Source organism: Salarias fasciatus, chromosome 6 (assembly GCF_902148845.1).
Source record: "Salarias fasciatus chromosome 6, fSalaFa1.1, whole genome shotgun sequence".
Classification (NCBI taxonomy): Eukaryota; Metazoa; Chordata; class Actinopteri; order Blenniiformes; family Blenniidae; genus Salarias; species Salarias fasciatus.
In genome coordinates, this window is record NC_043750.1 from 2360567 (window position 1) to 2384201 (window position 23635).

The 23635-nt window shown below is 49.8% G+C and overlaps 1 protein-coding gene across 1 annotated transcript in view; it reads right to left on the minus strand.

The window, feature by feature from the left end:
- Window positions 1-15940, minus strand: part of LOC115390458 (myelin and lymphocyte protein-like) — a 30049-nt gene extending 14109 nt beyond the window's left edge. Inside the window, exon 1 of the mRNA XM_030094340.1 lies at window positions 15726-15940. Within this exon, the coding sequence (XP_029950200.1) occupies window positions 15726-15815 (90 nt within the window). The 5' untranslated portion in view covers window positions 15816-15940. The remainder of the gene's footprint in view (window positions 1-15725) is intronic.
- Window positions 15941-23635: the final 7695 nt, after the last annotated feature.

Below are 23635 nucleotides of genomic sequence, written 5' to 3' on the forward strand. Positions count from 1 at the left end.
ACGCACAGCCGTCTCTCCAACGGATTATACCCGGTACCTAACGGACCCGCTGGCCGGGACTTTTGGGACCAGTTTCTCTTCACCGGTGAACCCCCTTTTCCCAGCGGAGCAGAACGGCAGGGACTCCCCTGGAGCGGACCGAGGACACCAGCCGGACCGCACTGCTAGAGCTCAGCTCTCCTCCGTTCTCCTCCCCCTGCAGCCGACCAAAACCCAACTGAGGACCCGGACAGAGGAACCGGGACCTCTTCCTCCACGTGGACCTCTCCAAGAGCCCGAGGTTCTGTTGGACGCAACAGAACCCGATCGAGATCCGAGCGACGGCTTTGATCTCCCCACAGAACACCTCATCAGCCACAGGACCCACAGCGGCGGAGAGCCGCTCGTTAAAGCCCCACCACACAAGGTTTGAGACCTGGGCGGCTTTAGGCAGCTTAGATAGTGGTGATGATTCAATGCTTGTGTGTTTTTATTGTGAACCAGGACTGAAGCCGTTCATGATATATGCATTGTTGTTTCCTTTGTTTCTTTTCTTCATCTTTCTCCATCTCTCTCTCTCCTCGTGCGCTCCCGTGCGCACGTTCACGAGCACGCGCTTCCTCCTCACAGATCAGACCCGCAAGATGCCGGCTAGCCCTGCATCTGTGCGTGTGAGGTAGGAAGACAGGCTCATCTTCCTCCGCCTTTCCTCTTTACTAACCCGAGAGTAGGGAATTGAACCGCGCGGTAGACCTCGAGTCGAGAGCACGCACGCGCGCCGCTCGCCCGCCCGCTCGCTCTCTCTCTCACTCTCTCACTCCGCCCCTCCCCGTTACCCCTCCCGTGGTAGCCGGACAGGGACCGTCGCTCCGCTCTCACTCAGTTCGCGGAGCCCAGACCCGGGACCCAGAGAGACTCCCCCGCTCTCTCATCCTCTCTCCCTCTCTCTCTCATCTACGCAAGCGTGGATCGCGGGGTCCACAGATGCGCCGCCCGTCGGGCGTTCCCTCATCCTCTCTCTCTCTCTCTCTACCGCGCATGCGGACACCCACGTGCCGACTCCTCAGCGATCCGCACACTCACGAACACCCGAACGTGACCCGAGTCACGCCTACTTCGTGAGTGACTCAGGATCGCCCCCTGTCGCTTCGGGTGGCCGCTCCGACACACACACACACCCACGCTCACGCCCACAATCACACACACCTCCTCTTCCTCCAGGAAGAAGGACCACACAGCCGACCCCATCGGGCCACGCTCTGAACGGGTTAATGCCCCTTCCTGTGCGTCTCCGGACGCTCACACACACACACACACACACACACACACACACACACGACTTGCAAGTTTGAATGTTTTGTTTTGTTGATCATGTGTTAATTAGTAATAGACATTGTTAATAAACGCTCATTAACTGAACTGAACGATTCATGCTTCTTTTTGGATGTCTTGTGACAAATGCCCATGGTTGGACAGTCTATGCTCGATCTCACACCTTCTCTGATAATTTAACGGTTGTTTATCCAAAGATTAACATCCAGCTTAAATTATCTTTCCATCTTTGAGACTGAAAATTGGTAATGAATGTTCCTCTGACGAGGTGGTGCCCCGGAATTATCAATTCAATAACCCACAGGTTTATTTAATGCATAATTCACAACTTCCCTCAGCTCATTTTCTGTAATTTGCCCATTTCCAGTAATTGGTAATTTGTGGCATTATTGATTAATTAATAACACCTTGTTAATCAATAAGTTAATGGTTAAATCACTCTGTGGTCTACTCCATTCCCAAATAACTGATTATTTAGCATTATTAATGAATAAATAACCATTTATTCTGATTAATAATAATTGATGTTGGGTTAAATTACTTGGTGCTTCACCTTAAACAGTTTATTACGCCGTAATTGATTGTTATTGGTGATCCACTGTTAATGACCTGCAATTATTAATTGGTAAATCAAAATTTACCCAAATTAATATGTAACTAAATTACCTAAAGTAATCCATTACTCTCAGTAATCAATACTTTAGTAATTTATTCCCAATTACCAATCATAAACCCCAACATATTGGTGCGGCCCGTGTGAGGCTGTTTTAAACCAGACTTTGTCACAAGACTCCAAAACCTGAATTGTTCCTTTGTTGTTTTTCGTTGCTGTTAACTTTATTCTGGCAGAATTTGGTTTTTCAGGGAACGTGTTACAACATTGCCGAACAAAGTCAGTTGTGGTTGTGACAAGCAAGCTCATCTGATATTGAGTGTAAGCCTCTATTATCATGGATAATCAGAGCATTCAGACATCAGGAGCAGCAGAGGCGCTGCGGACGCCTCCAGAGCCAGCCCTGCATGGCACAGCAGCGGCAGTGCTCTCATGCCTCTCCGTGCCAGAGAGAAGACGCTTCAATGACTTCAGCATTGAAGAGTGCGACGCAGAGATCCGGAGGCTGACTGACAAGCTCACCCAGCCGGACGGCATCCAGCCGAGCGTCATTACAAGCACTTTAAACGAACTTACGCTACTCTGCCAGCGTAAAGCCGAGCTCCAAGCTCAGAAAGCCCAAGTGCATCTGTTTCAGCTGCAACATCAAAACGATCAGCTGACCTGTGACGTCACGGACCCACAGGACCTGGCCCGGCCGGGCCAGAACCACCTTGTGGAGCTCCCAGAGTCACACATCACTCCTCCACCACCAGAGGAGAAATATACCGCAGGTTTTTCAGAAACATCATCCGAGGTCGTCGACCTCCCATCCGCTGACAGGACCGGGGACCCGGTCCAGCCACAGCTCAGCGCTCCTCGGGAGGGAGGAGCAGACCTGCGATGTGATCTTCAACCTGTCCAGTCAGATGGACAGCCCGACCCCAACCAGGGTCATCTTGAAGCAACCCGATCAGGGAGGCTCGACATCGTCTGCCAGCTGAGTGTCATAGCATGGATGCAGACCGTATATTACCATGACGTAAGTGATTCTGCTCCACATCACCATCATGCTTCCTCCCCCGCTTCTTACGCTGAGGTCTCTCAGCTTCCACCTCCAGCCGGTCCCCTGCCATCTGGGTCCCGCCGCTTCGGCGTGCACCTTGGCGTTCCCGCCGCTCCTTCACTGCAGGCCCCCCGCGGTGCCAGCAGCTTTGGACCCCTGGCTACTGTGGAGACCATCCACCCCAGTAGCCTCCACTTTCACCGGCCTAGAGATCCTCGGTTGTATCCGCACCGAGATCGGTCAGAGTTAGACCCAGCAGACTCTGACAGCTTCAGCTCTCCCAGGGGGCGTGGTCCGAGCACCCGCCAGTCAGGATCCCTGGTGAGAGACATTGATCGCTTCGACCCCAGTAGTTCGGAGGTTAGTATAGAGGACTACCTCCGAGAGGTCGAGCGGCTCTTCCTGGACTCTCCCTCCGCTTCCACTCATGAAAAGCTGAAGCTTTTCTGGAAGAAAAAGTCCAGAAGCAGCCATGTGTGCATGGAATCACTTCCACCCTCCATCAGAGACCGACACCCTGACTTCCATCAGGCGCTCAGTGAAGTGTACATTGACCCTGCCTCCGCGATACTTGGTCACCGCGTGATCTCCCATGAAAAGTCTGAACCTCCAGGGGAGGTTTACAGACACCTGAGAGATAGCCGCACAGAACCAGAGCTGGAGGATGATCATGCACCCTGGTCCATGTTTGTTAATAACCCACACGGCCGTGTGAGGTTCAATGTCGCTCTGTTTTCCAGGACCGCCGGACACACCATGACAGAACTCCGCAGACGTGCGCAGTTGGTGTGGGAGCAGCGTCAACGCCATACCGGCACAAAGCCTGTAGGTGGCGCCAGAGTCCATGGAATCCAGGCGACAGGCAGCACAAACCAGCGATCTGAAGGTCGTGAGTTCCCTCCCTTCAAAGCGGTTGGCATAGGAGGGTCTAATACACACCCACCGCCTCGACACCAGGGTGAACAACCAGGTCACATGGGTGTGAAACCGGGTCCACAGAACCCTCAACACAAAAGGGGGTCAGACCCAAACCACACATGGAGAGGTGAGTCTGAAAAGAACCAAGGGCTCCCCCTAGGGGACGACCTGAGAACAGAGCTGCAGCAGTGGATGAAAACCTGCACTCAAGCAGCCACACAGGGCCTGGACCTGACCTCCCGGAGGGGGGTGCAGGACCACCAGCCCCTCCTCGCCTGACTAGGCCGAGACTCCCTCCCCGCCGCTCACAGGGCTCCCCCTGTGGGTTGGGGAAGGGAGTTCGGTAAGTCAAAGAGGGGGGCCAAGACCACCGATCTCCAGCCCTCAGACTTACCGTTCCTGACTTTCCTGAGCCGTTTTGAGCGCAGAGATCATCTCAAGCGCATGTACACCACCATGGTGGTAGAGGTGTTTGTCATCATTTCTGCCCTGCTTCATTCTGGGTCTGAAACAACATTCATGTGTTCAGTGACTTTCGCAGTGGTCTGGAGAACCCTGCTCTCTCTTGGTAAACCATCTCATGCGGCAGCCTGCAGTGTTAGCATCACCAGCTACACTCAGGATTCTTCACCCACAACACCATCGGTCTGGGTGAACATCATGTTCCAAGAGACATCATTGGTGCAACCCACCGACGTCACCACACTGAACACAGAACCACGAGTCATCGGCCACGACCTCCTCGACCGACCAGCGCTGCTGATCGATCACCATCTTGGGCACCCGCGAGCCCAAATCAGCGATCCGATTCCATCTGGTCCAGAAATGGACCAGGCCGCTTCCAACAGCAGAGTCGCTGTCACCGAGTCCCGAGGTCCGACACCGATGCTCATGCCGCTCCCAGAATCCAGCTTGCAGACACCGCTGACCACACCTCCTTTCAGTCACCAGCCACCACATGCTGAGACCCAAAACCGCTTTCAGGATTACCCGTCTCGTTTATGCTCACTAAAACCCATGAGCTCTCCTTTGTACAGCCTCCACGCCGTGGTAGGAGTACATTTAAGTGGAACTTCAGTTCCTGAGACACTCTTGGACCTCTGGTCCAAGAAATCCACCATCGACGTGGACCTGCTGAAGCTTTCGTGCTCGCACGATGCACCTCCCAAGCAGGTGCAACACAGTCACCACCGACTCTCAGCAGGCTCCACCCAGACCTCCATTAAGGCCATCGGCATATGCGTTCTGTCCGTGCGCGCCGGACAGAAAGAAACCATGCACCGTATGAGCATAATTTATGGTCTGTGTCCCCCTGGTCTCACCAGGGTGGACCTCCTTCTCAGGCCTGGGACCCAACTGCACGCTGTGAACCAAGATCTGTGGTCGCCACCGAGCACTGACCCGCAGCCGCTGACGGCGGAGCCAGAAGAGCTGGCATCTGGCCAAACCAGCCCGCAGGCGCGTCATGTGGCCCGCGACACAGAAGTCACAGCCCCGGCACGACCAGCAGGGGTCCCCATTCACCTGACACTCCTTCAGGGGCAGAAAATGCCTGATCCACAGGCCCTTCTCCAACCATTGCCCCGCTTTCGTCACCTTCATCTAACGATCTGTGGCACACCTCTTCTTGAGCTGAACCGTCGTTCAGCCTACCTGCTAGTCCAGAATCCAACACAGATTGTGATTCAAGTGACTGCACGGCAACCACCGAGGGTGCCAACCGACAGTTCGTTCCACCATTTTGAGCCACTGGTCCCAGCCATCGGCGACCAATCCCCGTCCTTAAACAGGGACGGCGTGCTCAGTGACGCTTCTTTTACAGTACCGACCAGGGTGATCACAGTTAGCCGCCATAACGCCGTCGAGCAGGAGGCAGTTTGTGATGCAACCCCGGGTACGACAGGTGACATGATCGTGTACACCCTGGCAGTCCAGCCAGGAGACACAAGTACACCCGGTGAACCGGTTGAGCATGCACTCGGAAAGCCTTGCTCCGGTTCCCAGCCAGCGATCGAGCGACAGCTTGCAGAAGCGGATGTTCTCGCAACTCGGAACCGGAGAAACGGGCTCAGAGGTGCTTTCCGTGATCTTCAAGCGACCCTCGCCCGGGACTCGCATAACGGTGGGGTCACCGACCTCCACCCTGTGCCTGTTCCCACTGACCCCGGTCCGCCACCGTCCTTTGCATGGCAGTGCAGAGTTCGGTCGGCTGCCTACGAGTCAGCGCAGAGGATCCTTGACGGATCGCCGGAGGAGAACCTCAACCAAGAGTGCAGCTCAACCCACAACTCACCAATCTGGCCAGCGTTAAAACCCAAGGGTAAATGGCGGCCCACCATGGCGGTGGACCCCGCTGACCAGTACAGACTCGCCTTTTCCTTCGGCAACCGCCAGCATGCCTGGAACCGGTGCCCATTCGGCTACTTGAACCCACCATCAGAGTTCACCATCTTTCCCCACAAAGCCCTGAGCGACGCTGCCACCGGCAGCAGCCTCATCTATGTGGGTGACATCCTCATGAGGAGCCGCTCCCCGGAGGACCATTCAGCCGAAACCGAACGCGTCTTGAGCCAGCTCCTGGCTCACTTTTCGAACAGCCGTATTGCCTCAGGAATGATGGCACTTAAAGGCTATGACACCGAGGTCGAGTACGCTCAGAACCAGAAAGTGGCCGCAGGCCAAAGCCTGGTTGAGCGTCAGCATTGTGACTGTACAGAACAGTCTAACATCAAACCTCTCCTTGTCACGACTCAGACCCTCTCTTCCCCTCATCATCACCATGATGAGGACGTCTGTCAGGGTCTTCCCCGAGTCTATGTCCACGGCTGCTCATTCCACCATGACAGCCAGCTTAGGGCCGGTGTGGGTATTGTTTGGATCGGTCAAAACGGTGACCTGCCAAGTCATTTCCAGCTGAGCCCTAAGACCAATCAGTACGCTGAAACGCCAGCGGTGCTCACAGCACTGCAGCAGGCAGCAAAACTGTCCATCACACAACTGGTGCTTTGTTCCACCCTGAACTATGCCCGCCATAGTTCCACGTCGCACCTCCCCACCGGGACGGCGAACGGCATGAGAAATGCCTGGAACAAAGACGTCAAACAGTCAAAACTGTTTTCAACATGCAACCAGCTTGTGACCGACAAAGGAATGGTAGTGGACCCTGAGAGGGTCAAAGGTCATTCCCATGTCACAGGTCCGGACAAAGCTGGAGATGATGAGGCAGAACACCTAGCCAAGCTGGGAGTAAAACAGGGAACACGCTGGGAATTCCAGCACGAGTGGCTCTATGCTCTGCAGTCGTGTGTGGTCCACGCCGTCACCCGCCGTCAGGCCAGGGAAACACCAGGGGGCGCCAACGCGCAGACCCTCCACCTGGTACGGAACCTGGGCGATGACGACCTGATCACGACGCAGGAGCAGGACCCCGTGCTCGGAATCCTCCGACAGCGTGTGGAGAACACATCTACGGATGGAGTCCCACGCGTCCCGCCGGACGGGCCAACTCAACTACAGACCTTCACCCGTGATCTATCACACCTGACACGGGAGGGGGGCCCGTTAGTTCACACCAACGGCAAGGGACCCGCCCGGGGGGCGGTCCCAACCGACCACCGAGGTGCCATGTTAGCTCACGCGCATGACTCCCCGGTGGGCGGCCGCCATGGCCCCCGCGCAACCCTCCGAACTCCCCAGCAGGTGGCATACCGGCCCACAATGGCCCACAACACCGAGCTTTACGCCCAAAGCCGCCTCATCCGATGTCAATTTCAACCCTCAAGACCACTGAACCGAGCTCCACTCCTAAGGAGGGGGGTTATCTTCCGGTGGTCTCATCCGCAAGTTGACTGGATCGGGCCCGGCCCCAGATCCTCCAGAGGTAAAAACTACCTCCTCACCGTCACTTGCTCCTCCACCAAGCGGGTTGAAGGCCTTCCAGCGCCCAGTGACGCAACCATCACAACCGCGGCCCTGTTCCTGAACCACCGGTTCAGATGCTGGGGCCTCCCTCCGTCTGGGAACACAGACAGAGGCACACATTCCGTGTCACAGGTCATGACACCCCGATACGACATCTGGGGGGTGGAAGTAAGCTTCCACCTGTCATACCACACTCAGTCATCTCGTCAGGTTGAAAGAACCAACCCAACCATTACCAGCAGACCCAGAGAGCATGCTGGTAGAAGTGGTAAAGACCAGAACGTGAAACTCCCCCTGGTGCTGATGACCAACCGGTCTACACCGCACCACTCCACCAGAGTCACTCCCCTCGAACTGATGACTGACACAGAAATGACACCTCCCTTGCACATCCTGCACCACCCTGAAGGTGTCAGTGTGGCCACCGCCCACATTGCACATCAAAACGCGGCCAACCTGCGTAGACACACCCGAACCACCTTCTCATGGGCCCAAGGAGACTTGGAGGCCAGCGTTCCAGGGGCGAAGGCCGACTTGGGTCGCGCGGCACCCGCAGAGAGCACCAGGTGGCCGGCCAAGTGTTTTACGTCAGACAGGCCCAGCAAGCAGGAACCTCCAGAATGTTCCACCTCGGGTGGTCAGGACCATTTGAGACCGTGGGGAAACTGTCACCAGCGGCTGACTGGATCAGAATCCTGAAGCCCAGATAGCCCCCAGGATACAAATGGGTCCACACAAACCAGATCAAACTCGTCAAACCATTCACTCCTCAGGTACCGGAGGTCAGCTCCCCGCCTGGCGAGGGGGGAGGACCTCTAACCCGGGTAGAGTAATGAGGTCACTAGCAGGGTCCAGTAGACTGCCATGTTCAACTAACATCATGCATGCCCGAGTCCTGCCCACGTCATCCACCTGACCTAGTGACTAATGATGAGGTTCGAGTAACCGTTCAGGGTCCATAGTCGCTGTAAACTTACACTTTGCTTCAATAACACCTTGCATGCCTGAAAGACTGTGAAGTACCATGAAGAACAACCTGCGTGAGTAGTCAGAAATCAGAAGCTTCCCCCGTTAGCAGCCTCAGGATAGGTGAAACACCACCGTACTTAGCATACTAACCCCGGGTGAGCAGATTTCCAGAACTAACACCGCCACGGTTATACAACGTTCACAGGTGCCTCTGACAGAGTCTCGGCAGTGCCATTCCGTTCTCTGTTAGCCAACAGAGCCAAGAGTTGGGTTTTACACAAAACCTAATTAGCATAAAGCAGAAAGTGTAATGTCTAAGTCCGTACTGAATGTTGGATTTGGGAGGGTGACACACACATACACTTCCAAACACACCACCAACACTCACTCACCATCACGGCCGTGGTTCCCGCACCGCGTATACCATCCAAATTTACAGACCAGACTGTAGCCCTGATTCTGATATCACCGTGCGTCGTAAGGCAATGCGCATACCAACCACGGGTTATTCCTACTCCCCCCGGGGGGCGGAAATAACCTACTAACCTTGGTCTAACAACCAGCTTCCTTTCTTACTCTTTTCTTTGCTCTACACCTTCACTCTTCCATTTTGAACATGTGATCCAACTGTCTGAAATGAAGCGAGTATGTGTATGTAGCTAATTAGAACAACAACTGAGAGCCCTGCCCAGGTTCCCCTCTGCCTTACCGCCCAGGTGCTCACCTCTCAACCTTGAACTGTTTGAACATGAACTGTTTCAACATGAACTGTTTGAACCTTGAACTGTTTGAACTCTGGACTGTTTATGGACATTATGCTTCACAGAATCTGTGGATTATTCGTCCCGTACGTTGCTCCAAAGACTGTGAACCGAATCCCACTCTTCGGACCAAAGGGGGGATGTTGGGGACGCACTGATGGACAGACCCAGCTAAGGCATGACCCGGAGTCATGTTGTCTGCGAATACTGTCCCCCGTCATGAAGGAGACATGACCCCCGCTGTGGTGGAGACGCAGCAGACTTTGAAGCTCTCTAGAACAAAGAGAGAAACTTCTTCCTCTCAGCAGGAGGCCCCAGCCATCTTGTTCCCCAGAACCTGAGATGGCTGCCCATCTCCTCCACCATGTGCTCAGAACAAAGAAACCTCATGTAATGGCCGCTTATCTGTCCTCACAGAACAAAGAAGCCAGATAAGGGTGCAATACCACTGCCAACCTCACGAGGGCGCTCGTGAGGCTCCTCCCCAGAGCAGCGGAGGGAGGACTCAGATCGCCTTCTGATTGGCTGAGCGACCGCCACTCAAAAGTGGAGATCCCGCCCTCCATCTTCAGAGTTCTAAAAGAATTTTATCCAGGAAGGACGCACAGCCGTCTCTCCAACGGATTATACCCGGTACCTAACGGACCCGCTGGCCGGGACTTTTGGGACCAGTTTCTCTTCACCGGTGAACCCCCTTTTCCCAGCGGAGCAGAACGGCAGGGACTCCCCTGGAGCGGACCGAGGACACCAGCCGGACCGCACTGCTAGAGCTCAGCTCTCCTCCGTTCTCCTCCCCCTGCAGCCGACCAAAACCCAACTGAGGACCCGGACAGAGGAACCGGGACCTCTTCCTCCACGTGGACCTCTCCAAGAGCCCGAGGTTCTGTTGGACGCAACAGAACCCGATCGAGATCCGAGCGACGGCTTTGATCTCCCCACAGAACACCTCATCAGCCACAGGACCCACAGCGGCGGAGAGCCGCTCGTTAAAGCCCCACCACACAAGGTTTGAGACCTGGGCGGCTTTAGGCAGCTTAGATAGTGGTGATGATTCAATGCTTGTGTGTTTTTATTGTGAACCAGGACTGAAGCCGTTCATGATATATGCATTGTTGTTTCCTTTGTTTCTTTTCTTCATCTTTCTCCATCTCTCTCTCTCCTCGTGCGCTCCCGTGCGCACGTTCACGAGCACGCGCTTCCTCCTCACAGATCAGACCCGCAAGATGCCGGCTAGCCCTGCATCTGTGCGTGTGAGGTAGGAAGACAGGCTCATCTTCCTCCGCCTTTCCTCTTTACTAACCCGAGAGTAGGGAATTGAACCGCGCGGTAGACCTCGAGTCGAGAGCACGCACGCGCGCCGCTCGCCCGCCCGCTCGCTCTCTCTCTCACTCTCTCACTCCGCCCCTCCCCGTTACCCCTCCCGTGGTAGCCGGACAGGGACCGTCGCTCCGCTCTCACTCAGTTCGCGGAGCCCAGACCCGGGACCCAGAGAGACTCCCCCGCTCTCTCATCCTCTCTCCCTCTCTCTCTCATCTACGCAAGCGTGGATCGCGGGGTCCACAGATGCGCCGCCCGTCGGGCGTTCCCTCATCCTCTCTCTCTCTCTCTCTACCGCGCATGCGGACACCCACGTGCCGACTCCTCAGCGATCCGCACACTCACGAACACCCGAACGTGACCCGAGTCACGCCTACTTCGTGAGTGACTCAGGATCGCCCCCTGTCGCTTCGGGTGGCCGCTCCGACACACACACACACCCACGCTCACGCCCACAATCACACACACCTCCTCTTCCTCCAGGAAGAAGGACCACACAGCCGACCCCATCGGGCCACGCTCTGAACGGGTTAATGCCCCTTCCTGTGCGTCTCCGGACGCTCACACACACACACACACACACACACACACACACACACGACTTGCAAGTTTGAATGTTTTGTTTTGTTGATCATGTGTTAATTAGTAATAGACATTGTTAATAAACGCTCATTAACTGAACTGAACGATTCATGCTTCTTTTTGGATGTCTTGTGACAAATGCCCATGGTTGGACAGTCTATGCTCGATCTCACACCTTCTCTGATAATTTAACGGTTGTTTATCCAAAGATTAACATCCAGCTTAAATTATCTTTCCATCTTTGAGACTGAAAATTGGTAATGAATGTTCCTCTGACGAGGTGGTGCCCCGGAATTATCAATTCAATAACCCACAGGTTTATTTAATGCATAATTCACAACTTCCCTCAGCTCATTTCTGTAATTTGCCCATTTCCAGTAATTGGTAATTTGTGGCATTATTGATTAATTAATAACACCTTGTTAATCAATAAGTTAATGGTTAAATCACTCTGTGGTCTACTCCATTCCCAAATAACTGATTATTTAGCATTATTAATGAATAAATAACCATTTATTCTGATTAATAATAATTGATGTTGGGTTAAATTACTTGGTGCTTCACCTTAAACAGTTTATTACGCCGTAATTGATTGTTATTGGTGATCCACTGTTAATGACCTGCAATTATTAATTGGTAAATCAAAATTTACCCAAATTAATATGTAACTAAATTACCTAAAGTAATCCATTACTCTCAGTAATCAATACTTTAGTAATTTATTCCCAATTACCAATCATAAACCCCAACAATAAGTAACTGTGCAAATCTTAATAAAAATAATAATAATAGAAATCTAAAGGAAGAAAAATTCTAACTTTATACACAACACAAATCTTAATATGTGTTATATGTACAAATATGTTTTAGTGCAGTAGAATGAGAGTTTTATAAAGAGTCCATGATTTCTTATGGGGTTATAAAGTCACCATGGTTGCAGGACATTATAATGTCCAGAGTTATTGCAGTATTCTCCATAGTGGAGTTGTCCAGTATTCAATTCAATTCAATTTTATTTTTGTACAGCCCAGTATCACAACAGCAGCTGCCTCAGAGGCTTCAAGATGTTACATTGGTTGGTAAAAATAAAAACAGTGAATAAGCATAATGTTAATATGTCAAATTCACAGTAACGAGACAAAACGAAGCAACCACCGCCTTAGACCCTCACATCCGGCAAGAACAAACTCCAGAAACCCAGTGGGAGAAGAAGAAATCTTGGGGAGAACCACAGTATGGAGGGATCCCTCTCCCAGGGACGGACAGCTTTGGCAACAGCTAGCATGAGACAATAAGAAGTAAAGCCTGGGACTTAGGACAGTATGACAGCAGTGGGGATGAAGGACCTGCTCTTTCCTGCACTTAGGGTGTCTCAGTGGACTGAGCTCCTCTACCACAGCTTGCTCTACCAAACTGAAGTAAGAAGAGGCTAACCCATCATAAATCATAGCGATGATGCATAATGCTATACACCTGGGGTCTGCTCTCTTTGAGGCTCCATGGCTCGACGGAGCACAGTAGATGGATGCTGTGGGCGTTGAGGTTTGCATCGAAGATGGAGGAGGACCCAGCCGGGGGACATAGTGGTTAAAGGCTGCCTCACCGAGGGTCTTGGTTCTGACTTTTGGGACGCACAATAGACCACTGCCAGAGCACCTCAGGGCCCCGAGGGTCCAGATGGTAAAAACAGATCAGCTGAATAGAAAGGAACGAGGCCATTAAGACATTTAAAGACTAATTAAAGAACCTTAAAATCCATCCTGAAATGGACAGGGAACCAATGCAGCCACTTTAACCCGCTGGTCCCTGGTCCTATCAGGACTTTAAACTGGAGAATGTGGCCCCGCCCCCTGGTCCTATCAGGGCTTTAAACTGGAGAATGTGGCCCCGCCCCCTGGTCCTATCAGGGCTTTAAACTGGAGAATGTGGCCCCGCCCCCTGGTCCTATCAGGACTTTAAACTGGAGAATGTGGCCCCGCCCCCTGGTCCTATCAGGGCTTTAAACTGGAGAATGTGGCCCCGCCCCCTGGTCCTATCAGGAGTTTAAACTGGAGAATGTGGCCCCGCCCCCTGGTCCTATCAGGGCTTTAAACTGGTGTAATGTGACCCCGCCCCCTGGTCCTATCAGGGCTTTAAACTGGAGAATGTGGCCCTGCCCCCTGGTCCTATCAGGAATTTAAACTGGAGAATGTGGCCCCGCCCCCTGGTCCTATCAGGGCTTTAAACTGGAGAATGTGGCCCCGCCCCCTGGTCCTATCAGGACTTTAAACTGGAGTAATGTGGCCCCGCCCCCTGGTCCTATCAGGACTTTAAACTGGAGAATGTGGCCCCGCCCCCTGGTCCTATCAGGACTTTAAACTGGAGAATGTGGCCCCGCCCCCTGGTCCTATCAGGACTTTAAACTGGAGAATGTGGCCCCGCCCCCTGGTCCTATCAGGACTTTAAACTGGAGAATGTGGCCCCGCCCCCTGGTCCTATCAGGGCTTTAAACTGAAGAATGTGGCCCTGACCCCTGGTCCTATCAGGACTTTAAACTGGAGAATGTGGCCCCGCCCCCTGGTCCTATCAGGAGTTTAAACTGGAGAATGTGGCCCCGCCCCCTGGTCCTATCAGGACTTTAAACTGGAGTAATGTGGCCCCGCCCCCTGGTCCTATCAGGGCTTTAAACTGGAGAATGTGGCCCCGCCCCCTGGTCCTATCAGGGCTTTAAACTGGTGTAATGTGGCCCCGCCCCCTGGTCCTATCAGGGCTTTAAACTGGAGAATGTGGCCCCGCCCCCTGGTCCTATCAGGGCTTTAAACTGGAGAATGTGGCCCCGCCCCCTGGTCCTATCAGGGCTTTAAACTGGTGCAATGTGGTCCAGCATTACACCAGTTACTGCGTGCACTGCTTGAGCCCGAAATGAGCATTAGAGGAAGTGCGTGTGCACGTTGATGCATAGACGCCCCAGTGCCGCCGGGGAGAGCATGATCCAGGCTTTACATGTTGAGCTCCTCAGTATTTGGGGCTGGGTCTACAGCTCCATGCTGCACATCTCTGCCTTTGTTCACTCAACACTTCTAATGACTGACAGACTGCATTATTCATGGGGCTCAGCCCTCTTCCACCAGCTGCCATATGCATGTGTGTGTGTGTGTGTGTGTGTGTGTGTGTGTGTGTGTGTGTGTGTGTGTGTGTGTGTACGCATTTATGCTTGAATTCAAGTGAACATACCCTCCTCATTCCATGACTTTACTGCTACTTGAATGCCTCTGACTTTATTTTCTTTGATCTCTGTCAGACTGGTTCTCTGTTCCAGATCAGATCTGCTCTGCATTCTGTACATACAGTCACAGGAGTATCTGAATCGTCTCATGAAAACTATCCCTGAGGGTCTCACCACACTGTGGACCTTCCAAGTTTTTCCTGACTTTGAGCAGGATGGGTTGCTGTTGCTCGTGCTACATGGAGCTGGACAACTTTAGATATTCTGGGGATGAATCTTATCAATTTTTATTTTAATCATATTGAAACGGAGACTTTGGTCCTTTCCATTACATTGGTTCAAGTTCAGTGGCTCCCTGCTTTGTTTTTCTGACTCTAAGCCAAATGATGCCCCACTCTCACTAACATATATAATATGTAATAATATGTAATATATAATAACTAGCACCTTCAAAATAAAGGCAAAGCATAAAGTAATATCCTTTATCTGGATTAGGAGTCAAACTCATTTCATTTTCAGAGGTCAAAGAGATTATCTCTACTGAGCCCCACCAGTAGAAGTAGAAATACAGCACAGGAACTTGCAGCAACTCATTGTAATTCATTTGATACAATGGAAAGAAGGGCATTGTTAAAACGTTTACTTGCATTCCACAAAGAAATATTGTGAGCAACATGAACTCCATCATGAGTATTATGGTTTCTTTCACTGAATTGCAATGTTTCCACCATTTTGATGTTGATTATTTGTGATCTGTGGCCATATGCTTCACTCCTCACTTAGAAAGTCTCCTGTTACCCAATTCTGACAAACACAAGAGAAAACAAAGCAAAATATTTGTGCCTTTTGGCGCCTCTACATGGTTTCCACTTAAAGATTACAATCAAAAACAAAGCAAACACATTTCAGGAAATGTGAAGTCTCAACGCTCTCGTTACATTTGCTACATTTTAATTTAACCTGCATTTTTTTTTTTTTTTGCAGTTGCTGGAAAAGCCCTCTAAATAAACACATCATAGTCTGAACAAGAAGATTACTGCTGTTTAGAAAGAAGTTCGGCAGAAGGGAAATGTGATTTCTTACCAGTTCTGGCAGGTAGAGGATGTCAGGGATGGTTGTACATATTCCAATCCTACTGGGAAGGTTCCCCATGGTGGTGGTGTTGGAGGCCATGCTGGTGCTGCTGGTCAGACTGCAGAGCTCTCAGTCCTGCTGCTCTTTAAACCAGGAGCCAGTCAACTGGAAAAACCTGAATACTATCAGCGGAGCACGGCAGCACCCACCAGACAGGCTGCAAGCCGTAGTTCCACTGAGCTGCACCACACCTGTGATGGACCTTTACAAACAGACAGGTGACTCCTGTCACCATGACAACCTGCGGCCAGCAACAACAACACACACTTCAGTCCAGAGAAACAACAGCAGTAATGACAGTATGACGGAGCATAGTTAAACCTTTCTCTGTAGCCTGTCTTAATGTAGGATTAAATAAATTAAAAGCCATATTTCTGCTTCACAACAGAACAAAGAGGAAAATGACAATAACACATTGTTTCATATTCCCTTCTTTAGTAAGTCTCTAACCCTCCTCCTTCCTTTCCTTTCCACAGGTGCGTCAACCGGACCGCAGCAGGTCCGACAGGGTCACCCCCTCAGTTTTAAACTACGCACTGTTCCGTAGTTTCTTTATTAATAAGTAACTGGATCTCACTTACAGTTGCATTATTATTAAGCAAAGCTGTCTCATGCTTAACCCAAAAAAGACAGTGTGCATGATGTTTAGTTAAAAAAACATACAACAACCGAGGTCCCTTGTATTTCTGGATGGAGAGGAATTGGAGTTGGTGACCCATTTCAAATATCTAGGGGTGATATTAGACTCCAACCTCACATTAAAAAAGCACATTAAAAAGGTCTCCAACACCATCAAATTTAGTTTGAAAAACTTCAAACAAATTCGGTCCTCAATAACAGCGGAGGCAGCTAAGTCGTCCCTCCACTGCATGATATTCTCACACACTGAATATTGCTGAACAACTTGGTCCTTTGCTGGTGCCACTGCACTTAAACCGATCGAACAGCTTTATAAAAAGGCTATTAAGGTTTTAGATTAAAAAAAAAAAATTAAAAAAAAAAACACAGTCCTTTCATATATGTAGTTTACTTGAAAATATAATTTTTTAAAGTTTGAAAACCTGAAATTCTTTAAAAACAATTGTCTTGTATATGGAGTGTTACATGGCCTGGCACCACCACCTCTTAATGGTTTTGTTAAAATAAGGAACTGTGAAACTAGCACTCGATCAACAGCCAGGGGGCGCTGTGAAGTGCAGTTCAGGAAATGCACGTTTTCCCAAAATGTGCTCTCCATGAAGGGCTCTTCTAGTTGGAACACTTTACCAAAGACAATTAGAGAAAGTAGCACATATGTTATATTTAAAAGACAACTTAGAGAATGGCTTCTGGGTCAGCAAAGTTGCCAGCATTAGAAGGCAGGAACATATTTTTATAAACAGATGAACGTGTGAGTGTGTGGTGTGGAAGGAGGAGGGAAAGTTGAATGTGTTTTATTTTCACTTTAGGTCTTGCATGGTTTTACTATATTGTATTGTGTGTATTTTGTCATGTCTCCTGTATGTTCTTGTCCTGGTGGTTTGTTTTTACCCCATGGGACCAAGGATGGAAATTAGCCTTGAGCTAAATCCGGCATATTTACAACACTGATGTCTGTTCATTAATATGCATTGTCCCGTTCAAATAAAGTAATAAATGAAATGAAATGAATGAATATTCATTCATTTCATACTCGGTGTTGGTACAGCTACACATGTAGCCACAACTGCCCGGCCTACACTGACAGAAGCCAGGCTGCACCATCAGACCCTCCAACCACCACCAACCGTTCACTCTCACACTGCATTCACCCAGGCTTCCTGGTGCGCTGCCCAGTGTCACGGCAATTTGTGATATGACTTATGTGAATTTATCTACTGAACAATGTCCAGGAAGACATATTGCTCACTTTTGTTGGGTCTCAAATGATGACTTTTTAACAAGTACTTTCCAGTAGGAATCATCTGCCCTCCCCCCTCCCCTCCTGATTACAAGATGCATATATTATTTTTGACAGTCAGGTATGAACCATTTTTAGTGTGATGCCCTTGTCCAAAATAAAGGTAACTTTAAAGATGTGAGCATCCACACTGCTGAACAGCAACATCAATAGCAACATCAGGTTGGGTCAGTTTTATAACAAGATACAAGAGTGCATTTAACAAACTGTATTGATTTGTACCACTGGACTCTGACTAGGTCCACTCTGACATGGATATGGGAAATAAACCACATACGGCCAAAAGTAAGGTAATATATCAAAGTGCATGTAGCCTCTCTTCCTAGAACTTGACATGGAGCAAAGACCCAATTTTACTAACATCAGAGCAGCTTTTCTCACCTCGCGCTGTAAACAACAGATCCATGGAAACATAGCACGTCTCATCTGGCAGCCTGGTGGCTGTTGGGCAGGTGAACTGTCAGACAAACACCTCACATAATCGCTATGCAGGCTCTGGTTTCACACTGCTGAAATCTTAGCCTGTTGTCCAGGAAACCCAGACCTGAGAGAGGTGAGGCTTCACAGATGTGTTAGACCTGAGTCCTGAGACAACAAACTTATCCCCAGGAACTTTATTCCACAGAGGTCTCACCTTGGTGGTACTGAATGACAACCAGATAACATACATTTCAAAACATGAATTTGTTCAAATTTTGGAATCACAAAACAATGCATTAATGCACATCTTTAGCTTCGAGTGATACACACCGAACACTGAGTCTGCAGCAATTTTACTTGCGGTTGGTATTAATCTGCTATTAATCGCTGTCCTCCCTGGTCCTGGGGGGCGCCATCATTCTCGGACCCCTCTTTCCCCCCCATTTTCTTTCACCCACGCAGGGTTTTGCTCATCATGCTAGATGTGGTGGTGGTGGGGGGTATATATATCATCTAATACCCCTTTCCAACTGAAACTAGCAGGTCGACCTGCTAACAATCAGCAATTGACTCCTTTCCCCACTGCCTGCAGACCCGGGTTGCAGGTGGGCTGCGTGGCTGCATTTTCCCGCGCTGATGGTGTCCCACATTGATGACATCAACAGGGCGATAGAGCACAGCGAGATGAACAATGCAGAAGAGCACAGTTTCTGTTACCTGTTGACAAATGTCCCCTTCCCCACGGATCAAGAGAAGCTCTCTGATCGCACTCTCTTGCTGGGTTAGCTTGATGAAGGAAATCTCACACTATCTGAAAACAACAAGGGTGCTAACGTAGCCACGCTACAGCGACGTCATCAAGTTAGTTACCGCGTCAACCTGGCTGTGCCTTTCATTCTCAAGCCGGAGCTAGAGGCAAGCTGATTAAAACTGGGTTGCTTGCAGGGTTGATCGACCCGGGTCGAAATACGATTTAAACCCTTTCCCACTGCCATGGGGAGCCAATTATTAGCGGGTTTAAACAAGTTCTTTGTCCAGTGGGAAACGGGTACAAGTGGCCTCATTCACTGCACTCTTTGGTGGCTGGCCTCTCAGTTTTAATTACACCGAGTCATCTAACACGACTAAATATGTACAACATACACATCTGGGGAGTTGGCATGCCATGTTAATTTGGGGGGGGGCTGCTCAGGTTTTGAGGGGTTGTGATCCCTGGATTTCGGGGTATGCAGCTAGAATGCTGGGGGGGGGGGTGCTGGCCTCAGCTCTGCCCGCCCTGGGTGTCTGGTGCCCGGCGGGGGTTGGCACCTGCTGGTCTTAGCTCCCATGGCCCCCGGGGGTCCCAGCTGGGGCCTTCCTGTTCCCCCTTCTGGACCGAATGTCTTCCTGGGGGTGGCTGGGATCCGGGCTCTGGGATAGCTGCCCATTGGCTGGGTGCTGAGGGCCTCTCTGGCCTGCTTCTGGTCTTCTCAGTTGTCAGAGGTTATATACACATGATCACTGTCACATCCAATGGCTATGCAAAGGATCGATGTACAACCTGATCACCAAATAAGCCATATGTGAATTTATTCATCCTGAAATAATGCTTTCTCTTACAGATGTTTGATGATTAGCTGAGCATTGGGAGTGGAGAGAAATATGTAGTGAAAACAATTTGACAGTTCACAAAGCAGTTTCCCCACTACAATATGAATTTTGAAAAGTCTATAAAATAGACTTCAAACAAGTTTTTCAGAGAAGCTGATGCTCCATCAAAGAGGAAACATGCAGCCAAAATCTTCAGAAACTAACCAAACACAAAGCAATGGAGGCATTGTTAACTAGCTTATCAATAGTTTGGTAAAATATCCTATTAATTATTGTGTTAAACTATTATTGCTGGTTCTGTCAGTCTTTGAGTTAGTTATCAGCTCTGATTCGGTGCTGTTCGGATAGAGGTTTTGGATTGTTCTCTGTTAAATTCAAATGTCAACAACAGACCTTCCAACCTTGGTGAAAATTTTTGAGTGCCACTTGCGGCCCCCCCCCCCCCCCCCCCCCCCCCCCCCCCCCCCAACCAATGATCTCTACGGATTCCGCAGCAGCAGAATCATGTGACAGCAATCAGCAATCATTTTTCATTTTTGAAATTGCTTTTTTCCATTGATTGTTTTATTCTATTTACCCCACCCCTTTGCTTTTTTGATTGACAGGTAAGTGACAGCGGCGCACACGTTTCCTGCCGGTTCCATACCTGCGGTGCACCAGCCCAATTTATCAGTATTTTTTTCAGAGTGACAAATAGTGTGCCGTGACCGCGTGACAACACACCGCAATGCGAGACACTTAAGAGCCCTGCTGCTGCATCGTGTTGTCAGACATGAGTACTGCACGTCCACATTTCTAACAGTGCTCACTGATGTCTGCAGCTTTTTGCGTAGTTTAATGAGGCGGACCGTACCGGCGTATTTTGATGTCAAACTGCGTACCTGCTTCGCAAAATGCGTACAGGTTGGCAGGTCTGCAACAAGATTATTTTGTATTGTGAATTTATATGTATATGTTATGTTCCCCCCCCCCCCCCCTTTTTATCTCTCTTGCTCTCTGAGCGTTTCCATCCTGGTCCTGTCCGGCCGCCATGCCAGATGCCAGTCTGAAATAAAGGCAGCAGCAGGAGGAGATTCAGTCTCTTCCTGCTGCTAAGATTAAAATCTGTTCAGACAGTAAAAGGCTTCAATCATTGCACACCCCAGCTCCCGAACAGGCCAAGGGAAATTTGAGAAAAAAATATGAATTTAACTCATTTTTAAACAATAAAAAAAAAAAAATTAACAGCCTCTTCACAAGGGTTTTATATCAAGACCCTGACATGAAGACAGTCTGTGCAAAGCAGACAATGACTGGAGACAAGGCAGTCTGACCAACCAAATACAGACGGACAGCCCCTTAAGAACCCACAGCACCAGGTGACTGCAATCACATGATCAGGCACAGGTGAACCCCATCAGGACAAGGAACAGCAATCAAACATGAGGAGAGGGAGCCACAGAGCCTGAAACAGAGACCGAGGCCCCATCCACACGAAGACAAATCCAGGCCAAAACTCCAAAATATTTGATCAATTCGCCCTGTCATCCACACGAATTCAGCATTCAGTGGATCGGAAACCGAACATTTTTGAAACCAGGTCCCAGGGTTAACAGATCCGAAAACTGTTGAATCCGCGTCTCCGTATTTACTCCTGTTTTGGAGCATTTCCTGATACACTTATGTCATCGTGCTAAGTCGTAACAAATGTGCATGTGTGCAACACTGTAAACAACAATAACAATGGCGCTGTGCAGTGTAGCAGAGGTCCTGCTGAAGACTACGAGCCTTTTGCCGCTTTAACAGCAAAATATTTCACTCCTTCAGCACCACCGGATACAACAAACCAACATGGAGAACGCCATGCTTCATGTGACTTGTTTTATTGTAAATATAGACGTACATGGCAAACATTATGCTGGGGGGTACACAATAAGCAATCAGTTTCTTTCAAACGGTTTAAATTTCTCACAGACACTGAGAGTTTTTACAGCCTTTTTGTTTTCAGAGTCTTTTAACAGTTTTATACAAGAGAGTACAACATTTCTGAAGTGGGTAAATGACGGCTTCTGCCTGCTGTATTTGCATTTATGAATAAAGAATTTTGATTTTAGGATTAGTAAATTGATGATAAAAAGCCATCCTTTTCCTGTTTTCTGAAGAAACAAACAAACAAAAAAAAAACACATTTTCCCACCTCAAAGTAAAGTCCTTGTCTACATTATTAATTACAAAGCGACAGAAATCCTTCCAAAAGATCTTGGAGTCATCACATGTCCAAAAGAGGTGTTGAGTTGTTTCAGGGTGATTTCCCCAGAAAGAAAAGTTCACATCAAGATTCCTTTTATATTTTGTCATGAAGTGGATGCAGGATACTTCATGTAATGTTGGATCAACCACGAAAAAGATCAGGGCTACTCGGCGGAGGCGCTATGATATTGCCATGTAAGAAGCGCCACCTAACGGCCTGGCATGTTATTGCAACGTTTCAGCCATTTTGAAAACAGTCATGTGGACGGTCATAAATATTGAATCAACTCCATCTTTACGGGCGAACGTTTTTGGAACTATGAGTGTTTTGGCTTCGTGTGGATAGGGCCCAAGTTAGAAACAAAACAAACAGACAGGACAAGACGTCACTGAGACACTGGGATCCACTTAAACTAATGTAACAACTTCACCTGGAATATGGCAAGAATTCAAGTCACAAGCATAAATTAAAGTTAACAATGAAAGATTTGACTAAAACTTATTACAAACCAGTACATCAAGAGTAATCAGTAAAACCAATCAGAAGGTCCCAGTTTCACTTTAGACTGACTGAAACAGGTTGGCTTTTGACAAATACCTGGGATACCACAGGGAAATGGCAACCAGGATGAAGCAGACCAGAGGTCAGGAGGTCAGCCACAGCCAAACCCCTCCAGAGGGTGAGACAGATCCTGAACAGTCAGCTGAATGGCAGGAATCAAATCCAGGCCATTAACATGTCTGTCCTACCAGTAATCAGATTACCCAGCTGGTATAATATCCTGGACACTGGAAGAGATGCAAGGTACCGACATCAAGACAAGGAAACTCCTCACAATGCAGGAGGGTTCCACCCCAAGTCCAGAGTCCTGAGGCTGGACACGAAGCGCAGTGAGGGAGACCAAGGACTGGTGAGGGTCAAATGTCAAAGCTACCATCCAGGAGGAAACATCATCCCTCCAAGAACACATCCAGAAAATGACCCCAATGACAACCTGCTCAATGAACGCCTCAGACAGTGGAACCCTGAGAGAACCAGGAGCCAGAGGAGGATCATGGAAAGACAAACCAAGACACAGTATGAACCACCACAAACTGAAGAAGAGGCTGACAGAGAGAACATGTCAGTGAAAGAGCAGAGGCTCTGATAGAACAGGCCCTAAATAGCAGATCAGTAGAACCTGGGGTGGATCACACTGGGCCAGATCCCAAGAGCAGACTGAGACAGGAACCCCTGAAACAGTACATACCATCACAGCAGGAGGCAAGATGCTGCAGGAAAGGCAGACCTGGAACCAGAGTATACAGAAACATCTGTGGCAAGTACAGACTGGAGAACTCAGAGTCTAGATCCGAGTTCCTCAATTAGCGGACCGCGGTCCATGTCTGGACCACGGCACACCTCGTTGCAGACCCAGGGCAAATGTATAGAAAAAAAAAAGGAAAAAAAGTCTTTCTTTAAACGCTCCGTGTTCCGTGTGAGCACCGTTCTGCTCTGCGGCGTGCTCCGTTGCACTGCACTGCCCGGCATCCCTCGGTACCCCCCCCCCCCCCCCCCCCCCCCACCTCGCTCCCACAGGGCGCTGAAGCCCGGACCCATGCTTGTATGTAAAAAACATGTGGACCTTCAAGATTTGTATTTGAGGACCCCTGGTCTAGATGGAGAACAACCAAGACAAAA